General features: G+C 47.0%; 1 protein-coding gene across 2 annotated transcripts in view; it reads right to left on the bottom strand.

Moving 5' to 3' along the window:
- PRICKLE2 (prickle planar cell polarity protein 2) overlaps positions 1-18,406 on the bottom strand; it is a 105,427-nt gene extending 87,021 nt beyond the window's left edge. For both annotated transcript variants that reach the window (XM_061455825.1, XM_061455826.1), the window contains exons 1-2: positions 18,282-18,406; positions 17,898-17,983 (exon numbers count right to left, since the gene is read on the bottom strand). In XM_061455825.1, the coding sequence (XP_061311809.1) occupies positions 17,898-17,983; positions 18,282-18,323 (128 nt within the window). In that variant the 5' untranslated portion in view covers positions 18,324-18,406. The remainder of the gene's footprint in view (positions 1-17,897; positions 17,984-18,281) is intronic.
- Positions 18,407-25,178: the final 6,772 nt, after the last annotated feature.

Here is a 25,178-nt window from a genome sequence, read left to right as displayed (position 1 = left end):
GGACTAGAAAGCCTCTTTGGGGAGGCTGAGGGAAAATCATGGGAGCCTCATAATGCCTGTGGGACCAGGGACCCACCAAAGCCCTGCAGATCCATACAGGGACCCCCTGGGTTTCACATCAAGCCCTGAGGACCAGCTGCCCTGCACCTTAACCCGAGCTGCACCTCTAATCCAAGATGCATAACGCTTGAAGGGGAGAAAAAGACATCTGCTGACCATCAGTAGATATGGCAAGAATCCAACAACAATAAGAGAAAGGGCTTAAAGACATAACCGTTTCTTTTCCTTACACCCCTCCTCCATGGCTACCAGCCTCGCGGTGCTGAAGAAGTGCCCTGATGAATAAATATCTCCTTTCCCTTAGCAACAGTTAGCAACAGAGTCAAGTTTTTTTTCCTCCCTGCTCAAATGAAACACATCCCAAGCTAACACAGACGATTTAAACGGCAATAAATATAGGACGTGGGTGTAAGCAAAAATCGCTGAAATGCAAATCACACTTTTTAGCCTGGGTTATTTTAAAGCACGAGCAGGGTTGCCAATGATCTGTAGAAAGAGGGCTAGAGGGGAAAGAAGAAATGCAGGAAGATTCTGAAGGAGGACAGAGAGATACTGCCCATTCCTCCTGAGCAAAGCGCAGGAACAGTGATGATACCCCAATGTTTGCCTTCAGCCTTTGGTACAACTTGAGTTTCTGCAGCAGATTGCCCTGTCTGCAAACTGCAAAGGTCACATCTAGTGAAAAATCTGTTTAATGCATAACCCCAGCGCACAGCAAACGTATTCTTTTCACGGCTCTATTCCTTTAACAGTTCATTTAAGACGTCTGCCTTGCCTTTTTCCATTTGGTGTTGGGAAAATGTTTTCTTTCACCTGGCATAGAGCCCAACTCAACAGAAAGAGAGAGATCTCCCCGTTTCCATGGGACCCTGCAGTATAAGACACAGGACTAATTCTACCCTTAAGCTGGGCACTTTTCAGCTCTGTCACTGGGTATTTCATCCACTTCCCTTTTGCCCAAGCTCTTTTCCTCCACTTTCATTTAGAGAATGAGTTGATCTTTTTCTGGTTCACTGGTGGTACCACCAAGGGTGATCCCCCACCACCATCTCTGCTTCTCCAAGCATTGTCACCATCACCACCAGCCCTGGTGCCCATGCAAGCCCTCTCCCTGCAGCCCTTCCCCATCCCACCTCTCCAAGCCTCAGTCCCAAAGAACACAAATCTCTGCTGCCACCATCCCAGCAAAGCACTGTGAGATGCAGGTCTAGCTGGGCTTTTTGGTGATACCTCGCTGCTCTTCCTCCACCAAGAGAAATATTCCCAATGTCAATGAATCACAGAATGGTTTGGGTCGGAAGGGACCTTAAAGCTCATCCAGTTCCAACCCCTGCCATAGGCAGGGACAACTTCCACTAGAGCAGGTTGCTCCAAGCCCCGTCTAATCCAGACTTGAACACTGCCAGGCATGGGACAGCCACAATTTTCATACCAATCACAATGCCTTAAACAAGACCACAGAAGGCAGCCTGGTTTCTACCCAAATCCAAACAAAGCCTAATATCACTAACTGCAAAACCAAACCATGGTGGGTCCTGCTGATAATGCGTTGCTACAGGGCATACCGAGGACTCGGTGGTTCCAGGGGAAAAAAACAGCTCTTCAGAATGCCTAGGGATACAGGGACAACAGCGAGGAGATGGTGATGGAGCCAGGCAGCTCCAACATGCCCAGATTTTATTTCTCTAGAGACCCTGAGAGCTAACAGCATTTGGTTCCTGCTGTCTGAGACTTTCAGGATAAAAGGCTGTTTCACTTTTATTCATTTCATTTTTGAAACTGAAGCTGGAGCAGGCAGAAAGCAGCTCCACAGCAGAGGAAGCCCAACTCCTCGCTGATACTGTGCAACACCACATCCCCTTCTTCACCCCATTCTCTTCCAATAATGGAAACCTATCAGGTGCTTTTCTCCAAATAGCTTCCAAGACGGAGAAGTCCTCTACCTGATGGTGAACCTAGAGCTGATTCCCATCTCTTCCACCATCAGGACAAGACCTCGCACTGTAATGCATGTCACAAGGCCATGTTTCATGGATTTGTAGCTAAAATGACTTGGTAGAATGATGCCAGCTGTGCTGGCTGAGAATTGGGCTGCTTCATGTTTATCTATAACATGTAGATATTTAAATCCCTAAGCCTGAAGTAAAATAATTTAGAAGCTCCAGCTATAAAAGATCTGCTCCCAAATCCTCATCGCTTTTCAATCCTAGTCTCCAACACATTATATTCTTTCTGCATTTAATGTGCCCTTAAGGTGGGGATTAGGTAGGCATTTGATTATGTCTTTTATGTTTATAGCAATTCATTTCCAAACCCTTACAAACTTTAATTAAATGCTACATTTTCACTGCCTCATCCTGAATTAAGAGGGAAAAATCTGTCCTCAAACAAAATTTACATTTCTAAAGCGCTTTTTTTTTCCTGTGCAAGCACCTTGGGGCTACTGTATAAAATCATTCTGAGCTGCCTTAAGATGTATCAGTGCAGACATCAAAGCAGCTCTAATACCGAGCCTCATGCAGCCCTGCAGACAGCTGAGATCACTACATTTGCAAGCAAGAAATAAAACAGCTCCTGCCAAAGCCAACCATTGATCCCTTCTAAAGGTGGCCATGGAGAAAGTGAGAGCAGCAGCTGAGCTCCAAGGTGAAGGCTGGTTTCTGCTTCTGGAAGAAAGCTCATAGGAAGGGTCCCAGTAGCCACAAGCATGGCAGTTTATCCAGCCCCACAGCATCATTATCCATGACAGCAGACACCATCACATTCCCATGTAGCCAAAGGGATGCTGAGCATCCCGAGTGAGGAGCGGAGCTCAACACATCCAGCTTCCCAGAGCTGGCAATGATCAAGCCATCTCCAAAGGTAACCCCCCTGCCTTAACCATAAAGATTTACAGTGACTGGGAAATGTAATGCCATTGCTTTAAAACCTGGACCCTTCTATTAGAGTTGGTAGCAGTCAGGGTCACCCTATCCCAGGGTCACCCTATCCCAGGCTCAGCGAAAGGCCACACACCAACATGCATCCTTTCTGTGGTCGTTTTGCGGAGGGGACAGTACAAAATTTGTCTCTCTTCAGTATTCAGGAGCTGAGAGACTGGATTTAGAGCCAATTTTTAATTAAAGGTTGAAAATCGGGAATTTGATGCATTTTTAAAGTCTGGGTGCAGCAGAACCCATTCTCAGGAACTGTCAGCTCAAAAAAAGACACGGATTTCATAAGATTAGCTGAGCTCTGCAGTTTTGCCCTTCGGGGCCAAGATAGAAGAATGATATCAATTTTTTATCAGCTAAGAAATTCAAGCCTAGCTTGAACACCACCACATCTCTGCAGTCCATCAGAACAAATCCAAACTGCACAAGGAGAATACTAAAGAGATTTAGTTCAAAATCTCGCAGGTTGGGTAGCATCAAGGTCAAAGCTGCAGATACTCCTGTGCACAGATACACAAAATGTTGAATCAGTAGCAAGATACCTATTTTCTGCTTTCCTGCAACTGCTTTCCTGCCTGTGCATTCAACGATATGAAGGGGTTCAGTCTCCAAGGATGCTGTGCCTCCCCATCCTACAGGCTTCACGGCAGCACAGGGAGATGTGAAGCTATGGGTAGTGCATAAAACCCACTCAAGCTTGCAGGGCACCCAAGCTCATGTGCCCATTTAAATGAGCCCTTTAAACAGCTTGGGAGGTGGGATTTAAATCATTGATCAGCCTTGTGCTTGCCCTCTGTGCTTGGCTGAAATTTCACTTGCGGGGTTACCATGGTTAGAAACACCGGGTGTGCACGCACTGTCCCGCTACTGCAAACTCATCCATCGCTCATATTCAAAAGGCTTAACTTTTCCTGGATCACACAAAGGCATTTCCCAGTGAGAACCACAGTCAGGCCGAATTTTGGCCTTCTAGCTGCAGTTGTTGCCATCACAGAGCATTAAGAAGATGTAAAGCTGTATTTTTACCTTGCCTAAAACACCCTGCACAAAGGCCAGACAGCTTTTATTCAACGGCTGTCATCACAGGTTTGCACTGAGCATTGCTTTCCAGGTCCCTGGGAAATTCATGGCACGTCTCCCAGTAACTTCCCCAGGGCCAGGATTTCACCCCAAACTTGGAAGAGCTCAGGCCAAAAAGAAGGTTTAAATAGTCACCGTGTGTGCTTGCAGCAAGCGGCTGGAGCAGAAACCCAGTGTTTAACAGCACCAGCAGCCCTGCAAAGTTTTACAAGACACAACCCTCATGTTAGAGGATCCATTTTCTTTCTTTATAAAGTATACTGGGCCTTTCCACAAGCTCCTTTTATTGGTCCATTTGGCTACTTGCTCCTTTTATGAACTACTTAAGTTCCTGGATCATCTGGAAAAGCCCATGAGGACATGAACCACAATGTGCTAGCCATTGGTAACAACCTTCTGTGCTACCACAGCTTGGGCACCCTGCATGACAGCACGGAAGAGAAAAGCCAGCAGGCAGGGCAGCTGGATTTCATCACCTGAAAGGAAGTACACAGCATCTTTTTAACCCGCTTACTGCCTACAAGGTTTTGGAGGTGCAAAGTTGATAGAAATATCCCAAGCCCAGGTGCCTTTCACCTCAGCCCCAAATCCATTTGGCAGCAAACAAGCAGTTAAGACTGGGAAATATTTTTACCAGGCTCCTATATCTTTTCCATGGGGGTCCTTTAACGGCTACAGTTAAAGAACAATCTTGCATGGAGGTCCACATGCTAACATAACAACATATTTTAACTGCGTATTTAAGTAGTTTCATTTCTATTGACATTGGCTAAGGTGAGTCCTAAGGCTCACCAGTCTCTAGCACAAGGCTGGCCTGCCCATGAGTGCAGCCTTTTGAGTTACACATTGCCAAATCTCTTGTAATGATGACAAGCTCCTGCAAAACATCTCATAAGCATTATTTCCCAAGGAGACGGGTGCCTGAAGCACTTGGTGTGCTAAGTCTGGTGCTTTGGGGCATGGTCAGCGCTGAAAAAAAGGCCAATAAAGCCTTACAAGAGAAGAAAAGCCAAGCAGCAGGAGCAGAAATGTGCCTGTCTCCTGCCCGAAAACCTGGAGCCAGTGGGGCAGAACCAGGATCCTGCAGTGGTATCTTGCTTTCGGTCCCAGTCCCAGAGCTGCAAGAGTTCATCCCCAGTAACATCTTCCCAGTACCTCCCAGCCCAACAGCCCAGGCAGGAGCATCTGGTAGGGCTGTAGGACCAGCATCTGGTAGGACCAAGCTGCTCTTATCGCTCCAAAACATGCCACGAGGAATCACTGTAATGGGACAAATCCTTCCCAGAGCCCAGCTCCAGAAAAGCAATTATCCAGGCACATCAAGACAACAGCATTTCTATCCCGGTGAGGTGTTTAGCAACACACAGGCCAGCCTCTACCCTTGAAATTACTCACGTATTTAATGTCTTTGCTGTCCCAAGCTCTTGTGAAATAAGAAGGCAAGGGTGAACGCTGCTTGCTGCAATCCCGTGTAACAAGGAGCTCTGCTGCCCTCCCAGATAGCAGGGCCTATTTAAGAAAAAGCCTTACTACTGTAATCTTGGATTACTCCCTACCACCCAAATCCATTTCATTTTAATTAGTGCCCATTATTATAAAGCCCCTCCAACATTTCCATATTTCTCTGATCACTACATTCCACAAATACTCAGCAGCAAAATCCACCCAGCTGTGTATTTTGCATAAACTGGTTATCTTGAACCACATGCCCTCTCACTCTTCTTACCAGCCCCATATTTTATACAACAGTGTTGACACTTTCAGCCTCTTGCAGGAACACTGCTTTGAGAGATTTAAATTAAGCCCAATCCAAGCAGCTCGATGGGGGAGACAAGAGGAAATCCAAATTCCTCTTGAATTAATGACTGAAGTATGAAAATTCAAGATGGCACCTTATGGTTTCACCAGAAAAACAGCACAAAATCCAGCTACTCTAAGTCTTTTAACAGCACCACAGTGAAGCCAAAAGCTGAGCACTTAAAAAAAAACACAAGGTGCACTGAGAGTTCAATGAGAAACACATCTTGGTAGTGTCTGTGCAGTTATTTAGAGGAGGGGAGAAAGAAAAAATTAAGTCTATTTCTATTAGAAAACTGATTACACAAGAAGAGGCTCCAGCTGTAATGACTGGCTTTGGGCAATTAAGGACATCTCTGTACCTACAGGAATGGGTCCCTCATTAGCAAACAAGTGCTTCATCTTCCACGTAATGATGCTCCGGGCAGCACACAGCCCTGCTGCCTTGCCCCTGGGGCCAGGGCTGCTTCCTGCTCCATCCACCAAACTCAGTATTTTAAGTGTCCTTAAACAGCAGATAACTTCTAAAGAGAGGGTAATAACCATCCGGCAGACTTTCACAAGAACCCTGCAATTCCACCAGATTGGTTCTGCCAGGAATCAGACTGCAGCACTTCAAACTCCAGCACAGAACCCCCCAGTCCCCAGATGTGCTGCTGCTTTCCTAGGAGGAACAACTCATGATTTCACACACCCCACTTTTATCCATCTTTCAAGATATTTCCTTGACTCGGGATAGTTCCCAATGTCATAAGATGTCTCCAGACTCTGTCTTTGCAAGGAAGATGAAGCCTGCAACCATTCACTAGCTGGGGCCTCTTTGTTTTCCCCTCTCAGCATGCCTCAATCCCCTCCGAAGCTTAACGTAACACCAGGCTGAGCATTAATCAACACAACGTGCGCTCCATCCAACTTCAGCAACCACTACAAATATTACATTTTATATTATGTCCTGGAATTATTTTTATATATATGCCACCCTGTGTCTTTTTATAGACACACTCACACACATACATAAGCAAATATACACACACAGTATTTTATTTCTGCAAAATTAAAGCGTAGTGATTTTTTTCTTCCCTTCAGCCCCAAGCAGCAGCGATGTCGAGCACCCTCTGCTGTACACAGAGACAAATGCTTCTTTGTTTAGAAAGAGCCATTAGTTTTTTATTTAATACTTCTAACTTTACTTCAGACAAAATATTTATTCAACTTCTATTTGATCACTTGGAGTGCAATGCGCAGGACTAATGCCACCAGATTTCCCCTGTCAGACCAAAAGATTCCTATCTCCTACAGGCTGCACCAGCAGAAAGTAAATAGTCTGGGCTGGAATGGCACAGGGCACAGTGTGAAAATGTTTTATTTATACGTTTGAAAATAGAAAAGGGAAATCAGAACAAACAATATAGCTTTATTATGCAGGCATTTATCAGATAGCCTTCACACTTCAGCACATCGCTCCTCTATTAGAGGTACAAGCTGAAACTATCACGTGGCAACATAAAATCATTTTTCTTTTGTAAAGCAGCATTGTTCCTGCTACTGGAAGGAAAGATAATATTAAAACATATTCAAATGTATGTATTTGAAACTGCTACATCGTGTAATAAATTATGCACTCGATATTGAAAATCCAAGCTACGCTGCACAATCCTGACTTAAGAATATTAAGTTTTATTGTCTTCTCACGTCCCAGCTCTTCTCAAATCTGACATTTAAAGGGGATGCGTTTCCAGCACATGGTCTTTATGGCACCAAACACAGATTTAATATGGCATGGGCCCATCTCCATCATGAGTGTTCCCATTTGTTTGGCAGGAAAGAAGAAGAAGGGAATCAGGGAATCAGCCTTATCCCTGCCCCACTGCCACTTCTTCAAATGCGGCATCATCTTAAGCAAAAGCCTGACCTCTGTAGGATTGTGGGTTTGCAAAACCAGGGATCAATTCATCCGCAAAGAGTGAGGGCAGGTTACAAGACAACAAACCCATCAGCATCCCTGCAAAGAGGTCCACATCCATCCAAGGCAGATGGGTCAAAGACCATCCAGGTCTTTCCCCAAGGACCAGTCCCTGACATGACAGCCTGGGGAGGATGAAGCAGCACCATGCAGTATGCAAACATCCAAATCCCCGTTATTGGCATCATGATGTATTTCCCCACCTCTGCTTCATGCTCTTGCAGAAGGAGATGTCTTTTTTTAACCCATCTCTGTGCAACACCTTGGCTCTGCAAGCAGGGCCCATCTGCTCTGCAAAGCTGTGGGCATCTCCACACTGCCCTGGGAGAGGGGCCCTGGGGCCAGAGCACCCATGGGTGCAGTCTCCAGGGATGCCTAAGCCCCCAGGTGCTTCCACACAGCCACCCCGTGCTGTTGGTGGATGAGCTGGTTGCCACCCAGTAGAGCCACACCAGCACAACTGGTTCCACATCCCTTCCAGTGACTCACTGCAAAACCTCTCCATTTCCAGCATTTGTATTCACTTCACAGCTTGGATTTCCTAGAGGAGGCAATAACCAGGAAAACAAGCCTCCTCTTATGCCCTCCTGTAAATGTGCCCACATGAAGCTGACCAAAAATATCCCAGTCTATTTTTCTAAATGAAATCTTTTACCAGCACTTTTTCCTCAACAAAATGTTGGGTTTTTTTTTTTATAACTTTTCATCTTGCTTTTCTCAGGGATTCTTGTCCTAGATTCCCCATCTTGGTTGAAGGCCAAGCATCATGAGCTGAGCCAGAGGGAATATAAAAGCATCTTTCTAAGACGCTATAGAAAGGAAGAAGAATTGGACCCTGGGAGCCAATTCACTTTCATGCCTTGGGTATTTAAGGATCAAACACGCATTTGTGAGCTGACACGAGGTAAAAAGGTAGTTTTGAGACTTTAAGGCGTTAAAGAAGCCTCTGAAAGCATCCTTTTACCAACTAGAGTGCAAGAGAAACCCAGGAGCTGCAATGCATGCTGGAGCATGGCTGCTGAGCCCCTGGGGACAGCCTGTGATGGGGACAGCCAGGCTCACCCACCACTCCTGGTGTCACCATGGCACAGCGCACTCATCACCACTGCTCACTGGCAAAGCAAACAGCTAAAGACAAGGAAACAGTAACCACCTGAGACACGCTAGGGAGGTTTCCTATGGTTACTGCTGCCATGGAAATACTTTTTTGTTAGCTTGATCTAAATAATATCTGGCTCCTTGGCTGCAGGAGGCTTCCTGCAAGCTTGGGTTGGGTCCTTAGACCTGCACCCTGCTATCAGGGTGTGACCACATCAAGCACCGGCTGCCTATAAGAATCTCAAACTCAAACGGGGGGTTTCCTCCCAGCTCTCCCAGCCCATGGCTTGGCTTCAAGAAGAGGAAGAAAGAAAGTGGAAAGAAGGGGGGTGGGAAATAGACATCTTTTACTAATTGCTCACAGATGTGTGCAAGCAGCTCCTATTTCAACTGCCAGCAGCTCCTGCTCTTCCTGATGGGCTTTGGAGCAAGAGAAACCCCTCACAGGGAGACGGACTCTCCTCCATCCATCCACAGGCTCTGCACACGATTTCAGTAATTATATTTATATACTCCCCTTATCAGAGAGAGCAGCCATTATGTCTGTTATCACCACGGCAGCAGCATCTGCACGACGGCAATTGATAGGGGATGAAATATTTGTTGCGATGGCTGAGTACAAAGTGCCTCCCTCCGTGGTAATAATAATTGTAATACTTAGCTCTCCAAGTGTTAGGCTCTAGCATCAGGGCCCCGTGGGGAGCAAAGAGCCACAGGCAGGAAGAAATGGCCCCTCCAGCAGCAGAAGGGAGCACCCCGAGTTTTATATTCACCTCTTGGCCCCAGCACTGGTGAACCTCAGAAAGGCTCTGCACCAATGCCTGGGAGGACACAACAGCCCACCAGAAGTCTCTTTACAGCCATGCTTGGGAGCCTTGCCCTGAAATTAGTTTTCCTCACATCAGACAATTCTGCTAATGTTACAAATTCTTCAGACATTAGATAGTGACTACAGGGATGCTGCGTGCACAGGGAAGAGTCCCCAGCCTGGCTTGGCTGGGAGATTATTCATCAGAGGGGGGGGGGGGAAGGCAAATATCCAAATGAGCATCATGAATTGCAAAACCATCTGTCAAAGGTCTCTGCTGATACTATCAAACTTAAGCTTGGTGATACTTAAGCTTGGCCAAACTTAAGCTTGGTGATAGACTTACAACCCAGACAATGAAAACACAATTGATTATTTGAAGAGTGACTCACTAGTGTAATAAGGATGGATTACTAGGCAGGGTGGGGAACGAGTGGGGAGAATGTCTTTGGAAAATAAAAGGCTGCAGATTGACTTTTTAAAGACAAACAGAATGGGAACAAAACCAAAGAAACACTCTTGAAAGCACTGAAGAGACCTCTACAGTGGAGAGCAACAAAGGGGAGAGCACTTGGGGGTTCCCCAGCTGAGGATTGGCGATACCACCCTTTATCCACCCAGTTTGGCTTTCTTTCCAAATTGGTGGCCAGGAGCTTTTTCTTTCATGCCATACAGTGCTCGTGAGAAAGGCCTGTTGTAAACCCTCTATTAAAGGAGTAGGAGTTTTACCTCCCCATTGAACACGTACTGCATGCCCTGGTTGGTGGGATGCATCCTGCAGGGAGCACAGACTGTGCACTCCTGTGGAGCTACCAAGAGGGACGAGGCTTGTGGCAGGACAGGAAAACTCAATAAGCAGATGGGGAAGCCAAAGGCAAGGAAGACATCTCAGCCTGGTGTGCCATGGGACCAATGAGATCCTTCATCTCCAACCTCCTCCAGCCTCCTCTCATCAGAGGCTTCAAAAACTGATTACTCTGGGCTCAGGGTGATGCATAAACTCAGGACTTTACACATGCAGCAGCACTGAGCTGTTAAATCAGTTCACCACATCTTACTAAATCACACACTCTGCGGCACCCAAATCCATAACCACAGCCTCCAGCACCAATGGGTACCATTGCAAGCCAATCCATCCCATTTCTGAGCTTTGCAGGTCTGTCACGGGGAATTCCATCCCTAAAGTCTCTGTGAAGAAGCTGCGCTTTGCCAGTGTCCAGCAGCAGAACTCCACAGCTGAGGCACCGGGAAAGCACTCACCAGCTACCATTCTCCTTTCAGGATGGCAAACCCCACTTGCTCGCACCAGGTAACATTTTAGTCTTTGCATACCAAGAAACAGCTGTAGTCATTGCCCAAAAATTTAGTGCAAAAACACCCCACAAACTTTTAAAAAGATTCATTTAGTTGTAAAATGGTAATTTTTCAGTATTAGTCTGCTCTGCCCCCTCCCTCATCAGTGTCATTCACATCACTCCAGAAACAGAAGAAAACCCCCAAACCCACAACAGCTTATTAGTGGTTTTTCACCCCATTCACAAAACTAAAATTGCACAAAGCTGCTTCAAAACAGACAGAAAACCTACCCACACTGCTCCTTCTCTAGGGGAAAGTCTGCTTTTCCAGCTTCTGCCAGCAATGGAGCAGGGCAGAGCCCAGCAGCAGAGCAACCCCACTTAAAGCAGCTGCAGACTAGGGCCCTGTGTTCAGCTGAAATTTAATCAAGAAGCGTCTCAAACTCCTTTGAGTTCTTGCAATACAATCCCGAGTGGCTTGTAAAGGACTTCAAACAGGCTCTGTGGGCTTGCCCGGAAACAAGCACATACCTCACCTGCTCTTTCGTACATCGCATACAAAAAATTAAAGAATTCATTTTAGGCTTTTCGCCAGAGACAGCACTGCCTCCAATATTGTAATGCTCTGTTAATGTGCATATCCTGTCTCCCAGCCAACACAAACAGGATACCTTATCAGTCTCGGCTGTTCTAAGTGCTGTTTCAGCATCAGGGCACGAAGATGTGGAAGGGACAGGCCAAAAAATGGGTTGGGAGTTCCTTAAATTCAGCTGCGTGCTTGACATTTATTAAAACATAAGTTGTCCCTGGGCAGGACAAAGCTGATCCTGACACTACAATCGCCCAAACTCCCATCCCAACAGCTTGGCTGCTCCTTGGCAGAGATGCTGTGGGAATGTTGACAGCAGCACAGGCCATCACTAGTTACCCTGCTTCTTCCTTACTGCCACAGGGGTTGGAAATGCAAAGAAAAAGTAGACCCTGATTTTTCAAACACTTATACAAGTGCTTAATCATGCTGGAGTGAGTAAACAGGTCAGCTGAAGCCACTGATGCCAAACAAAGTCCATGCCCTGCATCCTCCTGAGCTGAGATTCAGCAGCCACCTATACCAAACTCCCCCGGGTACTGAGGCTGAAGGACACCGACTTTGTCAATGAGTAACCTGAGGGAATGACTTCTACTTTCTGAGCTGCTTATGACAAACAAAACCTAAACCCAAGCTAACAACACCAACCCTTTTGTGAAAGGCTTGAAAAGTAAGCAGACAAGACCACTTTTATTTTTTGCGTCCCCTACAGAGGATGAAAGCATCCTTGGATACAGGCGACTCCTTACCACCCCTGGGGACACGCACAGGTCTCCTGGGGACAGCAGCCTGCTGTCCTCAGGTATTCACCTCTGCAGCAGACCACACCAGATGAATTTTACTTATTTCAGCAGTTTCCCCACTGCAAAATGAAGAACTAGCTAAAACCCCCCAGGCCCGGCACAATTCTCTGCAAAAGCAATGCAACCATGAATCCATTCAAGGTAAGGTATCGGTATTCTCACACCACCAAAGCCTTTCAAATAAACAATGCAGGGTAGTGTGGAATATCTGAATCTTAAAGGAGACAGAGGCACAAAGCAAGTTATTCATGAAAGGCAAAAACTGGGAGTGTGTGTGTGAAAGAGACATAACCTACAAAAAATGCTGAAAACATATGGAAGCAATAATCTGTACTCTTTTTTCCTTTTTTTAAAAGTAGAAACAAATGGGTCAGAATTCAGTGTTATTTGTTCACGTGCTGTGTTACAAATATCATTGTTTCTGCTCTCTGGTTAAGGCACTGTGCCTCAAACCAGAGACTCAAATGTGCCAGGGATGAGCCTCCTGGAATGTCCCTGTGCTGGCCGGGCCAGCGCCAGGTAATGCAGATCCAGGCTGCAAACACAGGGAGAGTTTCTCATTGCTTTCCACACACGAACAGATATATCCAGAGCAATGGACACAGGACAAACATGAAAAGAAAACAAACATCCACTGCCTGACAATGCTTGCCTGCCTGCTTGACTGTAGGCAACTCCCTGCCTACAGTCAATAAGGCAGAGAAAGAAGTAAAGCAATCTACTCACCACCACCTAGCAACCCCAAACATCTCTGGGTTCTGGTCAACCACCTAATTTACCAAGTCACTATCTCATGACACACATCTCTTTTCTTGTCCATCAGATGCACCTTGCCCATAGGTTTTTGTGGTCAATCACAAGCCTTTGGGTGACCTTGCACCATCTGGGTTCCCCAGGTGGTCTCTCCTAAAAAGCTTGTCCTTGCTAATGGTCCAAGATCCAACAACACTGAATGAGATCAAACTTTGGCACTGGCCACAGTACATGACAGTGGGATGCTGAGTTATGGGAACACATAAATGGTCAAAACAAAACTTCACTTGTTAAAATGGAGCTTTAAGTCAACAGTCACATAAATTTGCCTTGGAAGGTAAGGGCCAGGCACTAAGAGCTGTATAAGCACACATCACTGATATTAGGACCATGATGTGCGACAGCAGTGCATGAAGATAAGCAGACCCCTTCCTACCAAAACATGATTTCAAGGGACAGATTATATGGCATAAGTGAGAAAAAAAAGAGAGACTCCAAGAAGAGATGTAAAACATCTCACACTGAAACTAAAACCCCAGTAAACCAGTCTTTATGTCATATTTACTGCTGTTATTTAAATGCTTCTGCAAACCAGAAGAATAACTATGGCAACAAAGACTTCTCCAAAGGTTTTCAGACACTATTTCTAAAGTTATCTGCTACAGCATCTGAATGCCTTCCCTCTGAAATCAGCTGCATGCCACTGCCTCTGCAGGCTTTGCAAACCAGGTGGTACATCCTCCTTCCTCAAACCAGGGCGCAAATACCATCTTGAGATCTAGGTCTCCTCCATCTACAGTTTTAGCTGGTGCTTTTGGATAGAGAACAGGAAACAGCAAGGTCTGCTGAACTGCAAGAGTATCATTCCTTTTTGCATGGCTTTCTCAAGGAGAAAACAAGCCATGCCTCTGTGTGTTAAACACATGCCAATCTCCCAATACGAAGGATCCGCTATTTTAAATACAGTACTAAGGCTGTAATTTTTCTTTGCCCAGAGTAAATCCGAAATTAGCTCTTCTCAGTAGGCTTAACAGCAGCAAAAGCCACTCGCTCCCTTCCTGGAGCTGCCAACCATTTGTCACCTTTAAGGTTTGCATATTCACACTAATTGCACCACGACTAGGTTATAAATTCCCTCCCTCCTCCCGGACCACCTCCCTCGAAGGCTTTTCTCTGCAAGACATTATGCAAAAGACACTCTTAATGGCTATTCATTCACCGAACTCCAGTGACAGCTTTATTTAATGCCAAAGCTTGTTAACAAGCTGAATGGCACACAGTTTAATGTAATGCAGACCTGATTAGAAAACAGCAACTGGGCTCCTAAGGAGCTGGAAGATTTTCATTGAATTTAATTTCACTTTTTCCACAGTATTGATCTGTTATTAATGAGGCTTTGGTTATGTACATCCAGTCTCCATCCTTCACACCGCAGCCCACACAGATGAACTTTGCAGTCCTTATGTACTTCACTAACAACCTACTATAAAATAAAGGGATGAGATTAGAGGAAGGAGTCACTTTGCTCTTCAGGCCATGAGAAATTGGGGGTTATACCAGTCATAGTTCAATAGCCACGTCCTCACAGACTACACACCCAAGGATGGTGGAACTCAATTTTCATTCTTTTCACTCATTTTCACACACAAGCCATTTACCTTCTCCTCTTTGGGGCTAAATGATTTCAAACTGAAAACTGAATTTCTGTGTTACTACAAGAGGCAGGGGTCTGTGGCACACAGGAGGTACGAGAGCTCCAGCTTAACTGTGTCTGCAACACGGGGTGTTTCCAATTCCTTGCTTTCACCAAAATAGTGTTAAATATGCTAACACTTTTACAGGATAATTCACTCAAATTTGAGATTATAATTTCAGAGCATAATTAAGAAGATTCAAAAACCAAACTCTACAACCAGGGACATTTTTTAGTCACTTAGCAATATGCTTTCATTATCATTTTGCACATCACCTACAGCACAGAGAGCAGTTTTATTCTAAAAAGAAAAGAGTTCTGCAGAACACAATTCATTTTTGAGTGGTTTCCCTGGCTCAGGAATGATCAATTCAACCAATGCTTAAAGTCAGCTCTCAAATCTGAGAGAAGTGGCTTTTAAGGGAACATAAGGGCACAGAAACCTTTGGTATCTAATGAAGCCATTTGCCTGCTTGACAGAGTAGCTGCACAGCTCACACCTAAAATCACAGGTAACTAGAAAATGCACATTCTTGCAGAATTATGTACATGACAGTGCTATAACAGCAATGGTTTCAGTGCCTGCCAGCTTATAAATAATTTTTCTTCTCCCTAAAGCATATCACCAATTCCCATCTTTGAAGCAGAAAGGTCCCATTTACATTTATCAGCAAAACTCTGCTATTAAAGGATTATGAAAAGGCTTACAGATCCCTAATGGTTAATTGATCAGGGTTTGTGTCCTTAATCTGTGGATCTCCTCATAAACCCTTGCTTTCTTCCAAGCCCATTCTGCATGTTAAGGTGGTGGTGAGCATCCTCAGCAAGAGCTGGTTATACCACAGAGGGCACAGCCTCCCGAGCACATTTTCAACCTTCAAAACTACTATTAATAATTGCCCTTCTTATATGTACCTGGTTTTAATAGACCAGTAGTTAGTAAAAAATGAATGTGCTTCCTCTCAATTGTGTTCTGGCAAATAGGTTGTCTTTATTTAATTGCCTAATTATTCTTATATCAAGGCAATTAAATGTGTATGTGCAGGAGACCTCCCAGCCTGTCCAGTCCCCAGTGTAAGGTAACTTGGTGTAAGGTCTAACTTGGCTCAGTGGGGTGCAAACCTGGATGGAGCACACAAGCTGCAATGCCTCTGAGTGCTGACTCCCACTGGTACCCAATGGGCTCCCATCCTTCTCCTGCTCCAGGGGAGGTAGCCCTTCCTTCCTCAGAGAAGGCTGCTGGTAGATTCCATGCAGTTTTACCCAAAATCAAGGAGGGTTTCTGAGGGTCAGGGGTCCCTCACAGAAGGGTAGGCAAGAGACAGCTACGAGTGGTCCTGACAGGCTGGAGCCTCCTGCTCTACCTCCTCCTGCACTTAGGGCTTTGCAGGATGTGGCACAGTGGGCCAGTGTGGAGAGCACAAGGTGGAAAGAGCCACGACACCACTCTCACCTGAACCCAGCTGGGTGCCTCTTCTGCTGAGCCACTTGGCCTTCAATGGGATGCAACCAAAATTCACTTAATTCATCAAAAGCTACAGGACAGTTGCACCCTCTGACACAGCGAAACACAAACCACAGCACCTCGTAAGCAGAGGAGAAAGTTTTGGTGACCATGGATTTTCTTACCCTATATTTGAAAGTTCTCCTTGACACTTTTAAGCATTATAAAGCTGCTCTGCAACAACTCCAGGCAACCTGGGACAGTTCAGGAAATAATTTATAAGCCCTGGAAAGAAGACAACTCATGGGTGACCTTATAAATCTATTAACACACTTGTGGCAGACTCACCCTTGGGAGGGTGTCAGGACACCATAGCTCCCACAGCCCAGGATGAAGGGGACACATTTACACCTTCATCTTCTGAAGGTCTGTATTGGGACACAACGAACCTGGCTGTGCCACCAGCACCTGCAGGGCTGGGACCACAGTGAAGTCTCACATGCCTCCACACACCCTTCAGGGAACACCTCAGCCCACAGGCCCCATCCTACCACCCCTCAGAGTAAATGCATCACGAAATGATGATTTACAAGGCTAAAGCTTAAGATACAACTGAAAGGGAATAAATCAATCCCCATCCTTGCCTTGAACCCACGCTTTAATCTGCTAGGATACAGCCCTGAGAATAGGGCAGAAGCCTGGAGGAGTACCAAGCATGGCAGATGCTGGAGAAAACAGTAAACCCTATAAAATCAGGTTAAAGGGTCACCAAGGGCTCCATAGCCTACTAAGTCTGTGCACCAGCTCCCAGAGCCCACAGCCCAGATTTAACATCACCCTGTCCCAGATCGCCCACAAGCAGGAATTCATTTCTAGGCAGCACAATGCAGGGAGGAGAGAAGGGGCAGATGTAGTATGAGGTCAGGGCTCTCGCTGTGCCTCATAGGCACTGGCGGGCTTGTAAAGAGACACAACAGAAATAGTCAAGAATACTTGTTCAACCTACACACCCCTCGCCCATTTCAACAGCTGCATCTCTGCTTGGCATCACAGAGGGGATAAATCCCACTATGGTGGGAGATAAAGATTTCCACGTGGTGATCTGGTGCAAACCATACAGAACCCTTTCAGCCCAAATGCCCCCTTCGCACCCCCACCCTGCACAAGTTGTCCCCACCAGGTGATGGTGGTTTTGGCCCTCAGCATAACCCGGGGCAGCAGGATGAGGCCCTGACCGCAGCAGGGAGCAGACGGGCTGCAAGGTGGTAATTAGCAAACCAGTTACCCCAGTCCCGGTCCGGATCCTGCTGCGCCCCGCACCAGCGGCAGGCACGGACAGACCAGCATGCTGCACGGCAGGGCTGGCAAACCCACCCATCCAGAGCACCGGCCAGCGCGGGGAAAGCGTTTAAGATTAACACGAGTGCTCCTCAAAGAGCCACATTCACACCTCGGAGGCGCACAGAGTTGGGAGCGAGCCACAAACCCCTGCGAAGGGAGAGGCGGAGCGAGATCCATAGGGATCCCGCTGCCCTCTGGGGGAACGGGGCGAGGGGACACGGGAGTTTCTCCGGGCCTTACCTCCACTTATGCAGGGCGAAGCCAGGACACTGGTCCCCGCAGGTGTTGCAGGGCTGGCCCCGCTCCGGCTCCCCCGACGCCGTCAGCTGCAACAGACCGAGAAAGTCAGCCCCGGCCCCTCCGCTGCGGGACGGGAAGTGCCTGCGGGACAGGGGACACGCACCCGGGAGAAAAGAGGGACCGATGGGGAAAACGGGCGAGAGAAGGGGCAGGGGAAGGAACGAGGGGGACGCACCCAGAGGAAGGGGGCACTGGAGGGCAGCGAGGAGGCGGATCCACACGCACCACACCGGGGGCACAGCCCGAGCGGGCGGCGGGACAGATCCACAGGTTGGAGCGGGGCAGGGAGGGGAATGCACGCAGAACCCCGCTTCCGGTACTCACCGACCGGCTGGAGAGCCGCTTGCGGGAGCCGCGGCCGAACATGGCACCGCCACGCTCCGCGGAGCCGAGCCCAGCCCAACTGCGCGCCTGCGGCCGCCCCGTCCCGTCCCTCCGCCCGCAGCGCTCCCGCCCCTTCACCCCGCCCCTCGGCACGGCAGGCACCGCCCCGGGAGGGCCCGGCCGCGCCCCCACCCCGGGCCGGCGGTTCCCGAGTCCCGCTGGAGCTGTCATCGTTCCGCTCCAGAGTTAACGGCTCTCCCTTGCCCAGCCGCGCTCGGACAGCTCATTACGCTCCGGAGCACGGGTGTTAATCAAACAGAGATGAAGGGCGCACGGATGGGTTCCGGAGAGCTGAAGTTGCTGCTCTGAGCACGTCAGAGAGCCTTCTTTTGTTACGGGCAAAGGCAGGGAGCAAACAGCCCGGGTTCCTGCTGGGCTTCTGTTCCCTTCCTCGTGGAGAGCAATTCTAGTCCACAAACATGATTAGGATGCAGCAGAAACACTGTCGTGTGAAATGTGTTTGCAGCCTGGGATGTCGGACGAGGGCACAAAACACCTGTAAGAGCCCCAGAGCTCCTTCCTGAGCTACACGTGGGGCTAGGAGCTGTGGCGCGTGTGGAGCCATTGGGCAACCATGACACCACACATCAGCATGCTCTTGTTAGGTCTACCGTGTGCTGCAAAGGGATGCCCACAGCCAACAACCAGCCCATAAGCCTGGGGATTTGCAATCAAACAGTTCATCTGGCTCAAGGCAGTGCAGAAGGAAACGGAGAGAAGGGGGAGCAGCAAATATGCTTCACACAGCATAGGGGGCCTCAGGAACTTGTTCCCAGTGGGGATGGAGCAGCTTCGCCATTAGCATTTCACAGCTTCACCCCCTGGTTGTGGTTGTTCATAGACCCTGCTTCTCCCTCCCCTGCTTCCCTACCTCTTTGTTCCTTTGCCTTGCTACCTCACAGCTGGTTAAATACATAATGCTTTGATTTTTCTCCCCCCTCCCCCCCTCCCCCTTTAATCAGTTCCCATTTTTGTTAATTTTTCACTTGTACCTTCCTCTCTTGGAGTCAGAAATGAGGCTGGGAGCTTCTTGGTTTGAAGAGTCTCAGGCAAAAAGTTTCAGGGAGATATTCAGCCTTTCCTCTCGTAAATGTTGGGGAGAAAAGGGAAAAAAACAGGGACTTTTATCATGGAGAAAGTGTTCTTTTCCCCAGGCTTTCTTCATGTCATTTGGAAAATATTGACATCCCTCCTGGCTCTGTTTTTCTGTCATTGCTATTTTTACCCTTCCAAAACCCTCCAGCTTCCCTCCATTGCTCTCATCTGCTAAATTTCCTCATCATTTTCCTTCTTGGTCTCTCTCCCAGTTCTCAGCTCATAAAGTGGTGCATGAATATGCTATAAGCTCTCGAGGGAGGAGGGGATCTCTTAAATACACACACATTTTATCACATAGTGGCAACTGGTTGCAGATTTGACCTCATATTAAAATATCCCTACTTATAAGCTGCATCTAATGTCAGATCCAGTAGTATCAGGGTGATGAGTTACTGTTAACTCCACTGAAGGTCAATGGGATTTCAGGGAACAAGCATCATACAAGAGAGAGCCTGAAAACCTGCAGCATTTTGGGTGTCTTGCATAAGAGTCAGAATATTTAAAACTCCAATTAAAACTGCTGAAATAAAAGCACTATTGGATACAGGACTTATAACAAGATTCAGCGTGCTGTGGGAAATGCTTTAAAGGTGACCCACAAATCCTTTTTAATTGCCTTGCTGTTGCAAGAGATGCTGTGCGCCCTCAATAACAGGGCTGGCGAGGACATCTGCTATAAGTTTAAAACAGCAAAAGTAAGTCAAAGTTGGAGGGTAAATTCCTTGGAGGTGTGGCTGCGCTGAATCACTGCTCCAGTCTTCTGATGAAGAGGCAGGTCCTAAATTGCTTCTTAAAACAAGGCAGGTTGGTCCCCTCCCTCCATCCCAAGCTCTTCATGGAACTTTCCTGCTACCCTGCATGGCTTGTATCCTCCAGCATTACTTCAGCAGATACTGCAGACGCTGGTGGGTGACTCCTCAGTATGCAGGCAAGAGGCAGGGAAGGCTCTGAGCATCACAGCTTGCACCAGTGTGTCAATGGGAAGTGTTCCTGCCTGTGGCAGGGAGTTGGAACTGGATGAGCTTTAAGATCCCTTCCAACCAAAACCATTCTACGATTCTGTGAAAGAATAGAGGAGATAAGGGCTCAGCCTGGGACTGCAGAAGATGCAGATAAGGGGAGTGCTCACTGCTCCCATCCTGGTTATGTCTGGGAGGTGCCTTGGGAAATCATGTACCACCCAGAGCCATAAAATATGTATATAGCAAAGACTCCAATGGAATCAGGTCCTTAGTGACTTTTAGGTTTCTAAATGTCTCATAGAAACAGCAGTTTCCCTCTGGCCCAAGATATCCAGGACAAATAAAGGGCTAGTCAGGAGGTCTCTGCTCACATTTTAGGGATGCTCAGATGCTGCATTTACATAAGGAAACAGCCAGGCCAGAACATCATCTCTGGGATGTATTTGGGAAAAGGAGGGGAAACATTATCTCACTGGCCTGAACACTCTTCTTCTCTTTCCTCCCCCAGAAAAGCTGCCAAGAGTAAAGATCTCTCAGGAAATAAACTCCCACTCCCTTGTTGTCACCATGTTCAAAGGGGATGATGCACACATCCTGGCATGTTCCCCTGGGCAGGGGACAGCAACACAGCTCCAGCCCTACTTGTGGCACCACAAAAGGTCCTTTTGAAAGTGGTTCTTGTAGGTTTGTTTTTAGAAACATGTAGATCTTTCTCTTAAAACAGACTCAGCTTGGAGGTAGGGGGTGTCAGATACTGCTGTCACATAGGCTCAGAAACAGACACACATGGATAATATATGCCAGACACTTTGTCTGACAAATTATTGTTTCTGCTGTCACTTAAATTGTTCTGTATACCATCTTCCCCTCCCATTTTTCTTTCAACCAAACCTGCCTAGAGATGACACTTTCCTCAGCCCTTCCCATGACTAAACCCGTCTAAAACCCAGTTTACTCCATTCATGCACTGTGAGATGGGCCCCTTTTCTTTTTGAAGTTATGGATGGGTGAGAGGAGGGAAATGACAGAGATGCTCTTCTTTTCCTGCTTGCCATTGTAGTTGGTACTGCAGAAATAATTATGATTAAAAGCAAAGAGCTCAAGGAAAAGTAAAATGCAGCTCCTGTGTTAGCTTTCCATCATGCTCAGCTGTGCAGGGGCTGACATGGGCTCAGTCTTCCTGATCGGATAAATACACTTCTTCAAGCAAATTCAGCCTCTGGCAGCAGCAGGTGGAAAGAACAAGCTCATATTGCTGCGGAGCTGTTCTGCTTGCCTGGTCTCACGGTTTGTCCCCAGTCTCGCAGCTCTGACAAGTCTCATTTCTAGTGTTGCCTCACTGCTGTACGTGGTGGAAAGGAGATGCTATTAGGACACTGCTCTCCCAGTGACCTCCATCCCCTTTGGGACATCATCTTGAGCAATAGGAGCACTAAGTCACTTGTGTCCAAGCTCAGTGGGTAGTTCTTACCACCCAGGAAGAGGAGTTGCATGTCCACAGCAGTAGCTGCAGCCAGGGGTTGGGAAATACAGGGACAACTCATCCCACCAAAGACTATGGAGTCTGCCTGCAGCTCTGGCCCAGCACTTCTGGAAGGGAGTTAGCTGGCAGACACACTTTCATGTATGGAGCCAGGAAACTTTGCTAGTCTTTCCAGGAAAGTGCCCCCAGCTCTTCTATCCTGCAATCTGTGCTTCTTGTTAAGAAATCACCTCCAAAATACCTTTGGAATGCTTTTAGCATCAGCTCTGATACCCCTGTGCCTTCTACAGCCTTGCCCTGACTGTCAGCACTGGTGCAGCAATGCCACCAACAGAAAACCCTGGAGTAAGGCAGAAAACAGTTCATATTTTGACTGCTGGACCCATACATTGCTCCCCTCCTCGATGTCAAGGTTAATTTGGCTGTTCCTTGTGTTTCCTCCTGCTAGCAGCCTGCGCAGTTGAATTACAACTCAACACGAAGCCTGTCACCATACAGTACCCTGAAGGCAATAAATGTCTGACTGTTATTAGGCAGTTACTGTCTGAAACCCTTCAACAACAAAAGAAGAGCTTAAATATGCCTCTAAGTGCCACAGCTGATGAAGGGGCATGCTAGGGACCAGACATCTTTTTTAGTTCATAGCTCTTCCACCAAGCCTCCTTCTTCCTGGGTAAATGTGCTCCCATGAGGGTCTTTTAGGAGGGAAACAATTCAGTGTTCCTGCTCATTCCATCTTTGAGATTTGTAGTTACTGCAGGCAGAAAAGGCTGTGCCTAAACCCCTGTTTGAGGTGGGGATATGGAATTTCAATCTGTGCTGTGCATAACAGGAACCCAGGCCGGCATGAATCATTCTATGTTACTTTGGTTTTAAATGTTTTTTGCACTGCGTAGGCTTTTCTAGGGCATATTCCATCAGGCACATACCGGTCAAATTCCCTTTGAACATTTATTACACTGTTAGCTTGCAGTACACACACTTCAGATGTCAGAAACAGCAACAAAGTGGGCTTAGCAACTTAACAAAACCCTTCCATCATTTCTGCAGATCACCATACATTTTTCCAAGTGCTCTTTATCACAGCCATTTGACTACTATTTTTTTGCTGTATTTGTCAGTTCTGAGGTATTTTGATTAAAGCCCTACTGAGTAATTTCACATTTTTTCCTTCATCAATACACTGATTTGTAAATATCCCAGGAAATTCTTTTTTGTCCTCCCACCCAGGAATGCAAATTGCCGTTATGTACTCCCCAAGGTATCTCCAAACAATCCTTCTCCTTTTAACCTTAGGATTTTATTGTGTTAGTTGCTAGGTAACTGAGTAAGATTTACAGCCATCTATTGTTAATTTTGAAGGTGGGCTTCAATTTCCTTGTAAATAGCATTTGGGAGTTGGAGTCCACACCAATATAAACTTCCAGCCCAGTCCCACTCCATGCACTTGTAATGGAATGTGGAGCCAAGGGGATACATAAAGCTTATCCCTCCAAAAAAGGGCTCTGCCCTTCACAAACTGGGTACTGGAGGGACCACCAGTGAAACGCTGGTGCTGGAGCATGAGCTATGCCATGTACAAAGCACATCCCATCTGCTGCCCTGCTCCCATCCTTCCCACTTTTCCAGCCCCTTCCACATCCTCACTGTAACTCCCCAAAATGACAGTGCTGCAGCTTTCCCCAGAGCTGGGTTTCCTTGCTGTCAAGCTCCAGAGCCCTCAAGCACAACTCTACCTCACCTCCCTCTGAGGAGAGGTGGGTGGTAGATGGCCCCGGTTCATGCGGTTCCTTAATGCTTCTCAATTTGAGGCTAAACAAAGCAATCAGCTGGGGCTCTGACAATTTGCACTAAACCTCCTTGCGCTATAGCAACAAGTAATTTTCTGCTATCCCCAGCCCTCACTCCCTCGTGCTCTGTGGTTCAGCAGGATTATTCACTTTACAATGTAAATTCACACTCCTTCCATGATACCTCTACTTTTCAGGACCATTCCTGAAGATGAGAAAAACCAAACCTATTTAGGGGAACTCACGGAGAGGCAAGTGCCAGGAGTCAAGGCAGGAGGTGAGCTGCTGGGGGCAAAGCCATCCTGCCCTTTGCTTGCTGGAAGCAACACAAGTGCTGTTCAGTCTCTCACATTAATCATGTATTTGCCATCCCACAGAAAGTTCCTTTTATTCATTTTGGTTTAAAACTGCTTTATTGTATTTTCTCATTGAGGGAAAAAAAAAGAGCCTTTTTCTTAGTGTTTAATAAGCTTGAAACCTGCAGATAAATAGGGGAGTGAGATACCTGACAAAACCAGACTGACAGTGGTTATGGCACTCAAATCAGGCAGAACTTAGGTAGCTGTGGAAAGGAAAATTCAGAATACTGTGCCTGAGGTCCCCAATATGCTATAAATGGTTTCTCTTCTAGCCATGAATGTTGTCAGGTTTTACATTTGTGCTATTTTTACCTGCTGGAGATACCAGTTCTTTGGCCAAGGCAAGCAGCCCAGGCTCTACCTTCTGTCTAAAGCTTTCAATACTCCCAAGTCAAATGCTTCTGTACGTTTAGGCTCTTGAAATACCCAGGCCATTAGGAACCATCAAATGGGAAAAACTAATGAAATATGAAAGCAAGTCATACCTGGAAAGCTTCACACAACACCTGCACAATGTGGAGGAAGGCTGATGAAGAGGAGGATATTATGAGATTATCTCAGGCACCTGAAGAAGGCAGCTTCGCCCAGGGCAGGCATGCAGCATTCCAGGGTTATTCCAGGTGAGCTACACACCAGCACAAGGCACACCCGCTGTGTTTCACATACAGTGAAGCTGTGGGTGTTAAAGAGCTGGTGGAAGGACTTGAAGACACCCCACTTTGTGTAGTTCAGTCAGCAGAATCCAGGAATAACTCCAAAAAAGGACATCATCTCTCTGTTTGCCCCACTTGGATAGGGACAGCAACTCAAGATAGAGGCAGCAGAGCAATCTATTGCCCTTGTCTGAGGTTTCCTTAGATTATCTGCTGCTGATCCTGGTGGATTGTTCCCTGAGATATTTGAACAGACCTGATATGCTCAGGTACCCCCCGGGAAGAGAGCAGTGAAGGAGAAAGGAAGACAGACAAGTCTTTCAGCAGCTGAGCTCCAGCACAGATGAGGAGAAAGGCCACTGGCTCCTGCTCTGACGAGGCAAGGCTCAGCCTCATCATGTTATTCCCTGCATGAAGCAAACCTCCGTGGTTGAACGACACCTCCTTTCATCAGCTTGGCCTGAGCCATATGTGGTTTATTATTTCAGAGCT

This window comes from Pezoporus flaviventris, unplaced genomic scaffold (assembly GCF_033815535.1).
Source record: "Pezoporus flaviventris isolate CSIRO_AGI_PZ_B2104156 unplaced genomic scaffold, CSIRO_AGI_Pfla_v1 ptg000021l, whole genome shotgun sequence".
Classification (NCBI taxonomy): domain Eukaryota; kingdom Metazoa; phylum Chordata; class Aves; order Psittaciformes; family Psittacidae; genus Pezoporus; species Pezoporus flaviventris.
Note: the sequence above shows the minus strand (reverse complement) of the source record. Positions and strands in the feature narration are given on the sequence as shown.